This window comes from Ischnura elegans, chromosome 4 (assembly GCF_921293095.1).
Source record: "Ischnura elegans chromosome 4, ioIscEleg1.1, whole genome shotgun sequence".
NCBI lineage: Eukaryota > Metazoa > Arthropoda > Insecta > Odonata > Coenagrionidae > Ischnura > Ischnura elegans.
Window position 1 is genome coordinate 14,867,074 of NC_060249.1, and position 12,684 is coordinate 14,879,757.

Here is a 12,684-nt window from a genome sequence, read left to right on the forward strand (position 1 = left end):
TAGATGATTTCATGGACAACATTGCCAGCAAGCAAATAAGAGTGAATGCTTTTGATAGTGAAGAGTTTCAAAAATCAAAATATAAACATTAACACTGACTTAAGTCGTTCCTGCAAAAGCTCCATAATGAGTAGTGGATGCCCTCATGGTTTTTTAGTTTCCACTTTGTTGAATAAATATATAATGGAAAATTGGTTTAACGCAATATATACAGCTGCAATTCCACAGATTTGTCAAAATTCACAGCCCAAACTGTGATAGGTGTGGATATTTGGCTTATTGGACGTAAAAGTAAAAAAAAATTCATCAGGAGGAAAAATCTGAAAACTTAAAAAAATCGATTAGTTTTCGAGATACAGTGAAACCTCTATTTTACATTATTGAATGGACCACTTACAAAAAGTGCAAAATTGAGGATATTGTAAAATAGAGTATCGTTGTTTAAAGGCGGTATTGTTTGGGACCTGATAAAAATGGTGCAAAATCGGGGAAAAAGTATAATGGGGGAATGTAAAATCGAGGTTTCACTGTATATCGACTTGAATTAACATGGGAGCCTTATGGGACTAAAACTTTTTCACTTTTATTTTGTACTTTTAAACGTCTGAGGAACATGATATTCATTGGACATAAACTAGATTTTTTGGTTGATTTTTTGGTATGGTTGTCATTGCGACGAATTGATATTTAGTATTTTTTATTAAGTTTGAACTTTTCCAGTGCTTTTCTTATGGGAAAACTTTAGAAACCTAAATTGTAACGTTAAAGCCTCAACACTGTCGCGGAATAAACTGCTACAAAGTCGTCGCATTTTTCTCAGAGCAACGGTAAGAAGGCAACATGATTTGCCTCTGATTAGAGAGATCGATTCAGTTGTGATTCCGTGCCTTTCAGAATGTTACGATGGCAGAGAAAAGAAGTTATTACACTGCCGCTTTCAAAAGAAAAGTTATTCAGTGGAACCCCGATCTATCGTACCCGTATTGATCATTTTCCCGCATTCATCGTTCGCCGTTTCTGGTCCCAAATAAAGGTCCATATAGACAATGTAATTTTTTCCCGCATCTCCGAAGTATCGTTTTCCTGCATTGATCGTTTGAAGATCATGGTCTCGACGTATAATTTTCCCGCATCCATCTTTTGACGAAAATGAGACGAAATAAATACAATTTATGGCTAATAACGACAGGCACATAGATTAAATCTTCCCCACGAAATGAAACTATCATTGGGAGAAGCTCAAAGCCGTGGGATAGTAACATAAGCGCATTTCCCAAGATCCGCTATCCCCCTCCATTCAGCACTCGCCTCCCCCCTCTGACGCTTTCCTCTTCTCCAAAATCTAACAAAAGGTCACAGCTAGCGCAGGGATCGTATTACGATGACCTTAGCTTCGAAAAAAATATCAAGTTACACGAGAACAATGGAAACGCGTTTCACGCCCCCCCTTTTCTCACCCACTGACCTTTTTCAGCCTACCTGCTTCAAATTTCCCAGTTTCTGGAGGTCAACCGCTGCATGAATCACCTATTAGCTCAAAAGGTGTCTAACAATGAATTTCAGCAATAGGGTAGTTTCCTTCATCAAAGAAAACGATAGGCATTGATTGCGATTCGTTACCCACCATTAGTGTATTCATAATACACAAATTATTTGGTTTTAGAAATACCAGTTTAGACGAATGGCAAGGGTCAAATTTTATCCTTATTTGAAAAAGGCCAGATTGGCGCCCATGCGATTCCACTCCGCGTGACGTCACAGGGACCTAGTTTCTACACGAGAGGATAGGAGTTATACATCGTCTGAGGTTACCAATGCATGCATGAGGCACAGAGCTCAGGGAAACATGTCTTAATAATCACCTATTAAAACTGGCTAAGGTCGGAAAGTTTTCTTCGCTTGATAAGGTATTAATAAACCTTTTTTAAGCCAAGCGCTACCATTCAGCAAGGTACTCAGCTATCCGCTAGCATCCTGCGTCCTATCAGCGCTCAGAGCCTCGATCAAGGTCACTTCACAAGGAGAGAGGGGGAACCAGAAATGCGTCGCACGGACTTTCCTACTTACGCGTCGCGTTTTTGCGCGCTTGAAAATTTTCACTTTTCATTTAATCGCGAAAAATAGATATCGTCATTTAAAAATCTAAAAGCGCGAAATACGTACTCCAGGAGTAATAATCTTTCTATTTAGGCAATAAAAAAATAATAGGAAACCACCCTATTGGTATTATGCTTTTATTAGGCTGAAATATTTGCAATGTGCTCGTAATTCAAAAAAGAACGAGACCAAACACAACGTATTTCTAACGTTATTTAAGCATTTATAAGCAAGGAACTAGTTGGAAAAATACGATGGCAATTTTTGGCGAATCTTGATATCCTCGAAGCTGAGCTTCTCGGCAGTTAATGCGGCATTTTTTTCCGAAAACAGGATATCAGGTTATTATCAGTTATCAATTTACGAGTTATACCATAAGTCTCACTTGTCAGAGTTACTGACGAAGGGATATCTTCTCAGGATATTTTGTTCCTCCCTACTAACAATCCGAATTCATCCGCCTGTCTGGCGCTACGCTAATTAGAAAAGAATGGGTATCTTTGGGACAAAAAATTTCATGGCGCAGTCATGTGGTCATGCTTCACCCTCTGCAGTATGCTCTGCGTACGCCGAATGCGATAGCATAGCTCGTACGAGTGGTTCCCTACTTTCCAGTGTGGCTTGCCTTCATACCACCAAGTGTTTTCCGTGTGGGTTTAATAAAGTCAGGTTTCATTTTCACTAGTTTAATTTTATTCGTCTTCGGACCATGGCCCCTCCGAAGAAATAATTAGTCGAATCAACAATAAGACCTAAGTGTCTCGATAAAGTACCACTATTCCTATCATTACGCACAAAAAAGCCTGTGTTTCCTGGGACATAGGCAACCTAGCCAAACATCCCCGCATGGATCGTTTTCCGCTAGAAAAATGTTTTTCCCATAGTGGAGTTCCAAAAAAGGGGGGGGGGTCGTCTTACATTCGTGCAAATACGGTAGATGTTTCCTTATAATAAGGGCTCCATGGCAACCATAGTTTTCATTTCATGTTGACATTTAATTTCAATGTAAAGTAAATGGGGATACACTCAAATCGTTTTACACAAATTTCCCCTTTTACGAGATAAACAAAAATTTAAGGATATATGTAATCCTTATTACTGAGGTCACAATTAGCAATGATGGACATTCCGCTTCATCTATTAACCAGCAAGAAAAATCATATCGAAAATCCTTGAATTCGATTTTTACCTAATATATTTATTTATTTATTAAGGAAGCAGACAAACTCTTGCTGAAAGATAATATTATAATACAAAATAATATTAAAATTAAAGAAAACTAATGCAGTTATTACAGTCAAAGTTATAATTGATCTGAGCGTGCTTTCGATAGATCCCTTTTCCACACAATTTTTAATAGTAATTGGGATAAGACTTTTAACAATATGTTAAAAAAGCAGTGCACTATTCATAGATATAAATAATTTTGATGCGCTACGCTTCCTTATGAAGATATATCGATATGAAATTATATATATATGAAATTATATCGATATGTTTCATTTTCTCCTGTGATATTGACCTTACCTGTCCGAATTTTTCAGCTTCATACCATGTTAACAATATGATTATTTAGTGAAAATAAAGTCTCCTTGCCAACCATAGTTTTCATTTTATATCGATATCTATAATAAATGCAAAGTAAAGGGGAAAAACCTCAAATCCTTTTCAATACAATTCTATACATGGGAGCTGAACAAAATTTTAATGGTATAATCCTTATAATGGAGTTCACATTTGTGAATGATGGCCGCTCCAAATAATCAATTTTTCTGCGAGTAAGATCAGATCGACTTTCTTTGGATTCGTCATGTCAATGTTTATAATTAATAATCGTCCAAATGCTCTGGGCCTTTTTCTGTATTCATATAATGACGATACCTATTTTCAGTGTAAAGTAAATTGAAATAATGCTGTGTCCATTTTACGTACGTATTAATTCACATTTTCGATGTGGTTGCTAAGGCGGGATGTGATTGTTGAAGCCTGGTTATCCTACTCCAATTCACCTAAGTGAAACTAATTCATTATTTCGGTGTAAATACTGACTACTATTTTTTATTTGAACGCTGCTTGCCCGCATAATACTAATTCAGGTTTCAAAATGACTAATTTAACGCAATGCTCAATAAGTCCTCTGTGGAATGGCTTGCAAAGCGATCTACAGAATTGCATGCATCGTAAGTATTATTTATCAGTTTTAGATGAAAATTCATGATGGGCTGAAATTTTATGGTAACGGTGACTATTTCCTCATGTAATTCATGGTTTATAAATGTTTTACACGGGAATTGTATGGGATTCAAGTAATCGGGAACGATGTCTAATGAAGGTTGCGTAAGGCATCACAATAAATAAATGCCATAGCCAAAAATTGAATATTCCCGGAAAAGACAATTTGCTGTGAATATGTAATGACTATGAAAATATCTTGCGCGGCTGGTCGTGAATACTGTCTAACGCTGATTTGCGTTCGTGGTGCCATCTATGCCGTAACAATTAAAAACATGCTTTAGAATACCTATTTTTATGCATAATGTTAATGAAAATAACTTACGTGCTTGCTTACGGCTGGTGATACTTTTATCTCAATATTTCGATTTCCTATTGCCATCTCTCACCTCACAAAGAAGAACAGGTTTTAGAATAGCTAATTTTATGGCTGTTTGTGAAAATAAATTACAGGCCAGGTGATAGCTATTTTTCTGCGTTCATGAAGCCATCTCTTGCCTTATAGTTATCAATAGATGGACATGTGTATGAATTGTCGAATTTTTATAAATATACCTCAAGGAATATGCGAATGCTAGATTTTTGGGGACAAGGCGTTGGTAGCGCCTTCTCTCGCTTTAAAGGTGATAACATATAATAGATCCCCAGTTTTTGGGATTATGTCTTCGAAATGAACTTTAGCAGCTGGGCATTGATTAGTTAGTATCAGTCGATTTATTTAAAAAAAATTCTGTTTTAATTTGTCTAAGTATGTTGGGTTCAAACCCTCATAATCAGAAATAGAGAAGCTACAATCCTAGGGTAAAGGATAAAATACGAAAAATCTGCAATATTTCGCAAGTTCATGCGTCATTAATTTTATATTTCTCTCCATTACGTAAATATTCAATTCAAAACGTTCCCTCAACGCTTATATCATCGTGGTAACTAAGGCGACCTTAAGTATTGTTGAGGGCGAATGAGCGTGTTGTTCGTCCATTCCGCCCTTTTCAACGACATTTGAGTGGTTTTTTTTTCGCTTTTTAAGCAACTTATGGACCTATTACTTGAACAGACATGACACAAATATGTTCCCACCCCCCTCCAAAACCCGCTTGATGAATTTAAGCGCTCATCGACTCGTTTTTTTTTTACATAGAGAAGTTGTAACCTTTTACTCGCGGATAAGTTGTTTGATTCTGTGTGCCTTGAATTGTTAATTAGGTTTATTGAGAAGTAATTTTATTTTCTCCAGTGCATCACTTCGTAACTGACTTGTTATATTATATACCAGCAATCCTGGCAGCATCTCCAGGTCAGCAGTAACCTGAAGAAGCTGATGGGTTTACCAGCAAAACTGACAAAATCAGACATGAAACAAGAGTCGGAAACGTGGAAACCATGAGAGCATCTTACAAAAATTAATAATTATGGGAAACAGTAAATATATTTTTAATAAAAAATTTACAAAGTTCATCTAAGGGACATCCAGTTTACCTCCAATCCCATAAAAACAGTCAACTCACAATTAACCATGCAAATGGTTTTAAGTTAAGACCCAAATTTATGATACCACTCGTACTTTTCAAGTAAATTTAGTTTCACTTGCCTCTCTTCTTTTTTTCTTTGGCTACACATCACAGACATTTCATTTGAGCGTGAAGATATGTATACATATGCACTCAATGGGAGAAGTTTCTTCATTGTTGCAAATTTATCATTCTGTTTCGATGTATGTTGGATTTAATGATTATTTCATGTGGATTCACTGCATTACTGTCTTAGTTTATGCTCATGGTTTCTATTTCGCAAATTATATATACATATAAGCCTTGCATTGCTGGAATCTACAGTGGCCTAATGGAGAACATTAGCTGCTGGTATACTAAAGTCTGACAGATTGGGTCCCTCTCGTGGGATACTGTACTCGTAACTTCTTTCAACTTGTTCACTTGTTTCTTATTTATTCACAGAATTCTAATCACCATAAATTTTCTGCAATTGTTAAATCATTAAATTAACTGATTGGGATCTCTTGAGTTTTCTCCAATTTTGAGGAGGACGACAGTGTGGTCAAAAAATAATTGAATTTTACAGCCAATTCAAGAGATGATGTAAAAACAGCAACCAACGAATGCAGACCTCATATACCAAAATGAAATTAAAAAATGTCTTACCTTTAGCCCATTGAGGAACTTTCTTGCGTGGATCGCTTTCCTCCTCACTTGAGCAGTCTGACTTGTCAACAATGCCATAGTCATTGGGATTGGCTGGCTGCTTAGGGGGTACATCAGCCCAATGGGATGTCATGTTATACTGATCACTCTCCTCTTCTTTACACTTTGTAAATGTAGAGTTATGCTCATTTATCTCCTTGAGTTTGGCAAACTGAAAAATTATCATTTTCATATTATTATTCACATGCACAAAACTTTTTTTATCTATGAAATTACAGGAAATTTCACAGTCATAATTTTTCTTAAAACATTTATTCTTAAAGCTAGGTTACAGTTCAAGTTTCACTAGTTGTTCGAAGGCCTTCTCAAAACTACCCGGGAAGCTCTCTTTAAAGAGTGCAGCATGCAGCGATAATTGCATCATAAGGAGTGATGGGCATTGTACTGCCATAAGGCTGATAATTAACATGTAAAAAAATATGGATATAGGGAGGACAAGAAGTCTCTGCATGGCATGCCCTCTGTATTATGAGGTACCCACAATATGTGCTCAGCATTGCGAGATTTATCTCATCAGACTATTGTTTAACTATTTAACTAGAAAGAAAACTGTTATCACCCATTTTAAAGGTGATGGCGGCAATGTAGTTCCAAAACCAAGTGCCAGCTACCAGGCACGGATCTTTAAAAATGATCTGCAACATTAAGGCCAGCATAGCTTCGCGTGGATGGAAGACTCAGCGCGCATGCCGTACTGCTCATCGTCAATCAATGGGAGCGAGCTCAACGAGGCCACACTCCAAACTGATCAGCACTGAACCAGTGCTGGGCAGAGATTTTGCCACAGCTATCATTAATTTTAGTCAACTACAAGTTAGGATGCAAAATGTGCCATGCCTACATTATGAATAGTCTCAGCATCATCTTAATGTTGGCAACATGCATATCGCCAATTCCAACCCTGCTCATCAGCATGGCTACCACTGTGTTATCATGAAATCCAGGCCATGATACACCCTAAATTATCCCATCTCTTGGAAATTAACTTTTTTAAACTTCCAAGTACTTGAAGCCAAAAAGAGAGGGGGAGAAGCAGAGATTTGACTGACATAGATCCGGCTGGAACGAGAAGATCAGCTTGTGATAGTGATCCTATTTAAAAGGGAACGTGAATATAAAGATTTATTTTGAAAAAAATCTCTGTTCGCCGATTCCTTGGCCTAACAGCCATCGTACACTACCCAGCTAAGCAGTCACTAACCCACCATCTCCGTACCACCACGATATACATGTATCAAATTCACAATCATATAAATTGCCATAAGTAAGAATACCAACATAAATAAAAATTGTTGATGAAAAAAAGAGATAGGAACACAAACACATCATGATGATCCAGTGGTGGCATGTGGATGGGATGATGGGCAAAAATACATGTAAAAAATTTCACATTGACCAGGAATCGAACCACACTTTCTGCATTACAGGCAAATGCTCAGACCACCAAGCAATTGAAGTTACCAAATACATGTACGTGCCATGAATTGAGTTTCCCAAAACAACTAAAACTAAGCACCTCGTACTGTAAAAAAAAGCGCTCAGTTGACACTGATTCGTGATGCGCAAGATAAGATTTCCTTACCTTAATAGGTGTTTTTTTCTCTACTACTTCTGGCACAACTTCCTCCACTTTCTTCTTCTTCTTTATAGGCATCTTTGCCTTCTTAGTTTTCTTGGCTTCCAATTCTTTCTCTTTCTCCTCTCTTGTTCTTTTGACTTTCGACATTTTTTCTTCCCTTTTCCTACAAAAATTCAAGTTCATCAGCAAGGTAAGTAAACACAAGACATCAAAATGATAAACCACCAGTCACAATAAATGTAGAGTCAATGATGTTCATAGAAAAATTACATACCATAGTTTCTGATGATGATTAATATGCTTTAATCATGTGAATCAAGGGACATTCAGTCATTCCATTTTAAATCAACTAAGGACCATTCCATGCCAATGGGGAACTTGCATGAATTTTTTTTATTTCACAGGCGGACAGAAAATTGTTTTCTGAATATAACAAAGAAAACCGTATGTATATCTGAGTTTTCCTTCGCGAGATATTTAATGATAAATATAACGAATTTTAAAGAGCGGGAAAAACTCCCTCACCCCCCTATCCACTGCCGACGAAGCCTCGATGACGTCAAAGGTGCCTAAACATCACGCGAAGCTATTGTTGTGATTGTTTGTAATAGTTGCCGGCAGTTGTGAGAGCTTCGTTTGTTAGACGTGTTGATATTTTTATTTTTAAAGATAAATATCCGACGATAGAGGCTTGGAAGCCCTCATATTTTGCATTATTTATAATATTAATATCTGAGTAAGGGCATAAAATATATGACTGGAGCAGTTAAACCAAAAATTTTATAAAACCTAAATAATATCGTTGTAGGAATCTGAGCCAAGGCCATTGGAAGGGGGATGCGTTATTGACGGCATATCATTCATTTAAGTATGTAATTAGAACGATTTTGATGTTTACTAATGTCCGCTTAGCTTTTATATACAATAACTTCATCCGTTTATTCGTAGGTACCGGAGAATTCGTCGTTTAGGACTGTCTGTGCTTGTATTATGTGGTGAATTCCAGTCAATGCAACTTTTGCTCGCTGATTGGAGACATCTAGGAACATTTTTGTGCCAAAATAGTGTTATTTTCAACGTGACATCTCCCGTTAAGCTACTGCTAATAATCACAGTGCCAGTGGTTGTAATGCACAAAGTTTGACAAGGTTGAAAAATATCGGCCAAGAGTTATTGCAGAGTTCCATCGTGATTGAATTGCTAAAAGTGCTATTACGTTATCGATAAATGTCTAACAGTAGTGTAAAAATTGTCAGTGGCGTGCTAATCTCCGTTGTTCACCGTAGATATGACATTTCACGATCAAGCTATTGAAATAAAAACTGTTTGTGAAATTTGTTATTCGATTATTTCAACGAATAGTAGTGAGAAAAGTCACCTGTGTCACTTTTGTGGGCTAATTTAAGGGTTTAAATCAGTGAATAAATAGTTGTTTTCATCATAACGAGTTCTGTTATTGTAAGTTGTACGTGATGAATATAAGAATGTGACAGTGACTTCCAGTTTTTGATAAGAGAATTTGCCTATTTCTCACTATATTTTTATGGTACATGCTATTATATTGTATATGGATAAACCTATATTATTGAAATAGGTTGTAGCTTGTGTGTGTGTTGGCAGCGGAACCGATTCGCGATCTCACATGTGGATTGTGTGCAACTGTTTCGCTGTGAATTCGTACCGTAGGACGGACCTTCTCCGCTGATTCGGCGTTGCCAAATTCAACAGCACAGCTTACTCTAATGTCAACAGCACAGCTTACGATCGTTATCCTCATTTTTCTTCTTTTACATCTCGATTTGCCGCCGACGTATAGCAATAATTTGTCTTAACAAATACCATGAGGGTCGTGGCATCAATTTTTGGTGTCCTAAAAAAAGGCTGGTGTCCTAACACCCCATGCCACACGCCTTTTAGGCGGCCTGCGGTGTATTATGTAGATGTAGATGAATTTCAGGTGTACTATTCGAACGAGTGGAAACGTTATCATCCATTTTTCTGATAACTAAAACATACGAAGTGAAACGCTTGTACTTCATCATCCCGATGCCGCATTATTAATATCACAAGTAATAATCGCGGCACAATAGCAATAGGAAAACTTGCCCAAGAATAACAGAACAAAATAAAGCGACGATGAGCGGCTAAATACTCCCTCAAAACAAATTTTACACCATGCGCTCAGCGTATTTCCCAACTCCCTACGGTTGTTTAGGCACCTATGACGTCACGCCTGGCCTCGGCAACGCTCGGGTGTCTTCGCGCAGTGGTCGGCTCAGAGAAATTTTTCTAGATTTTAAATGCAATTTTTTTATTTCTTTTGATGTTGAATGGAGAAACTGAAGGTATTTTTGCGAGCTAATGTATCCATTTGACTTATTCAAAATAGTTTTTAGAGCAATCTACGACCCATGCAAGTTCCTCATTGAATCGTTTAGTTTGCACATGCATGGCTGGTTTTAAAATAAAGGCCTCTATCTTAAGCCATTCCAGAACTGGAGTAACTTGATTTTCAGTCTAAGATATTACAAAAAAGTAGAGATGGGTCGAATAGCAGATTTCTCAAACTCGAATATCAAATTCAAATAGTAAATCATAGTTCGAATACTCGAATATCTCAATTTGCGAATACCTCGAATACTAGAATTGCACAAAGCATAATGAATATCATTCATCTATTTCACTTGATAAATATATAAACAGATAGGTATGTACCAAATACATTTTTAAAATCAACTTTTAATTCAAATTTAATGAAATCATTGGCATCAATAACATCATTAAAAACCGTCATTAAGAATAACATTAAAACGAAGAATCATTAAAAATTAGAGATGGGTCAAATACCAGATATCTTGAACTAATATCGAATTGGAATAGTAAATCATAGCTCGAGTACTAGCGTCAAATCATAGCGGTCCCGATGTATAATTTTCCCACATCCATCGTTTGACGAAAATGAGATTAAATGCATGCAATTAAATGCATCTTTTATGGCTAATAACAACAGGTGCATAGTTTGAATTTTTCCCACAAGATGAAACTACCATAAGGAGAAGCTCAATGCCGTGGGATAGTAACATAAGTGCATTTCCCAAGATCCACTATTCCCCTCCAGTCAGCACTAGCCTCCCCCTCTAAGCTTTCCTTTTCTCCAAAATCAAGAAAAATTTTCCAGCTCGCGCATGGATCGTATTAGGAAGACGTTAGCTTTGAAAGAAAATATCAAGTTACACGAGAACAAAAACAAAACCTTTTTCACGCCTCCTCCTCCTCGCCCGCTGACCTTTTTCATCTTACCCCCTTCAAAGTTTCCCATTTCTGGAGGTCAACTGCAGCATGAGTCACCTAATAGTCCAAAAGGTGTCTAACAATGACTTTCTGCAATTGGTATTATTATTTTATTAGACTGAAATATTAGTAATGTGCACGTCATTTAAAAAAGAATGAGACCAAACACGGCGTATTTATAAGGATATTAAAGCAATTTAAGCAAGGAAATAGTTGGAAAAATGCAATGGAGACTTAGATTTCTGCCTCCACCCATGGTACACCCATGCCTCGCCTAGTGCAATGTCAATATAGTGCACATTCGTTCCTCAGGGAAACATCCCAACGCTGTGTAGCCTAATCAAATACCTTTAACGCTCTCTTGATAAAATGTGAACTTGCACTAAGTAAACACGAAATTGCTATCATTTTACGCAAATTAATAGTATTGCTTGCCTCAAATCTTCTTCTTTGTTTTTATGTTAATCGAAATAGATTGTTGTGCAATGGCCAAAAGCATTACTCGTCATGCGGTCCAGATAGCCGACCTACCAAAGCCATTTATCTCGCCTCCTTAAAAGAATGACATTAGTGAATTTAGATCATTAATTAAATGTGGAGCTAGTGGAAATGAGATTTTGGAAAACAATACTGTTTGAGACGTAACTTTAGCCATCATAGGTTATTGGGCGAATTGACTTCAAAGTAGAGGGTCTACGCCTTGAGCCTTCAAGGCCATCAGTATTCACGGGGGAGAAATGGAGTGGTGCCCGAGTTCCTTATGAATAGCATCAACACATAGAAGGGTCCGCTAGAGAGTCTCAAACACAACGGCTTCATTCCCTCCCAGCAGTCGTAGGCCCTCTGCGTCTCAGGAATACAGTGCAGCAGTTGCCCAGCAGTAGATAACACGGTGAATCAACTGATGGGTGAGGGGGGTCCGACAGTGTGGTACAGGGGGAAATAACTTTAATCGGCACGGCCAGAGGCGCTGCAGTCGATGGCACCAAACTTTCGAATATGTCTGTTCTCCTAAGCCTAGTATACATGGTTGAAGAGCCAATCACAGAGGGGAATTCTGAAAATCGGTTGCCGGCCTGCTGGCAAGGAATTCAAAAATTTCAGTCTTCTGCTAGGAAGCATGGCGCTATCAACTGTTGAAGAAGGCGTGCTCGCGACGAGCCTTTAAAAGTGCATTAATTCTCTCGTAATGAATTGCTGTGAGTACTGTGGTGTAATTACTTTAGGATTACGTATTGATTTATTATATATGTAACTTGGAATCAATTT

At 37.5% G+C, this 12,684-nt stretch overlaps 1 protein-coding gene across 1 annotated transcript in view; it reads right to left on the reverse strand.

Moving 5' to 3' along the window:
• The window catches only part of LOC124157079 (caldesmon-like), a 38,229-nt gene that overhangs the window by 1,262 nt on the left and 24,283 nt on the right, over positions 1 to 12,684 (reverse strand). Inside the window, exons 6-7 of the mRNA XM_046531554.1 lie at positions 8,128 to 8,287; positions 6,486 to 6,696 (exon numbers count right to left, since the gene is read on the reverse strand). Of these exons, the coding sequence (XP_046387510.1) occupies positions 6,486 to 6,696; positions 8,128 to 8,287 (371 nt within the window). The remainder of the gene's footprint in view (positions 1 to 6,485; positions 6,697 to 8,127; positions 8,288 to 12,684) is intronic.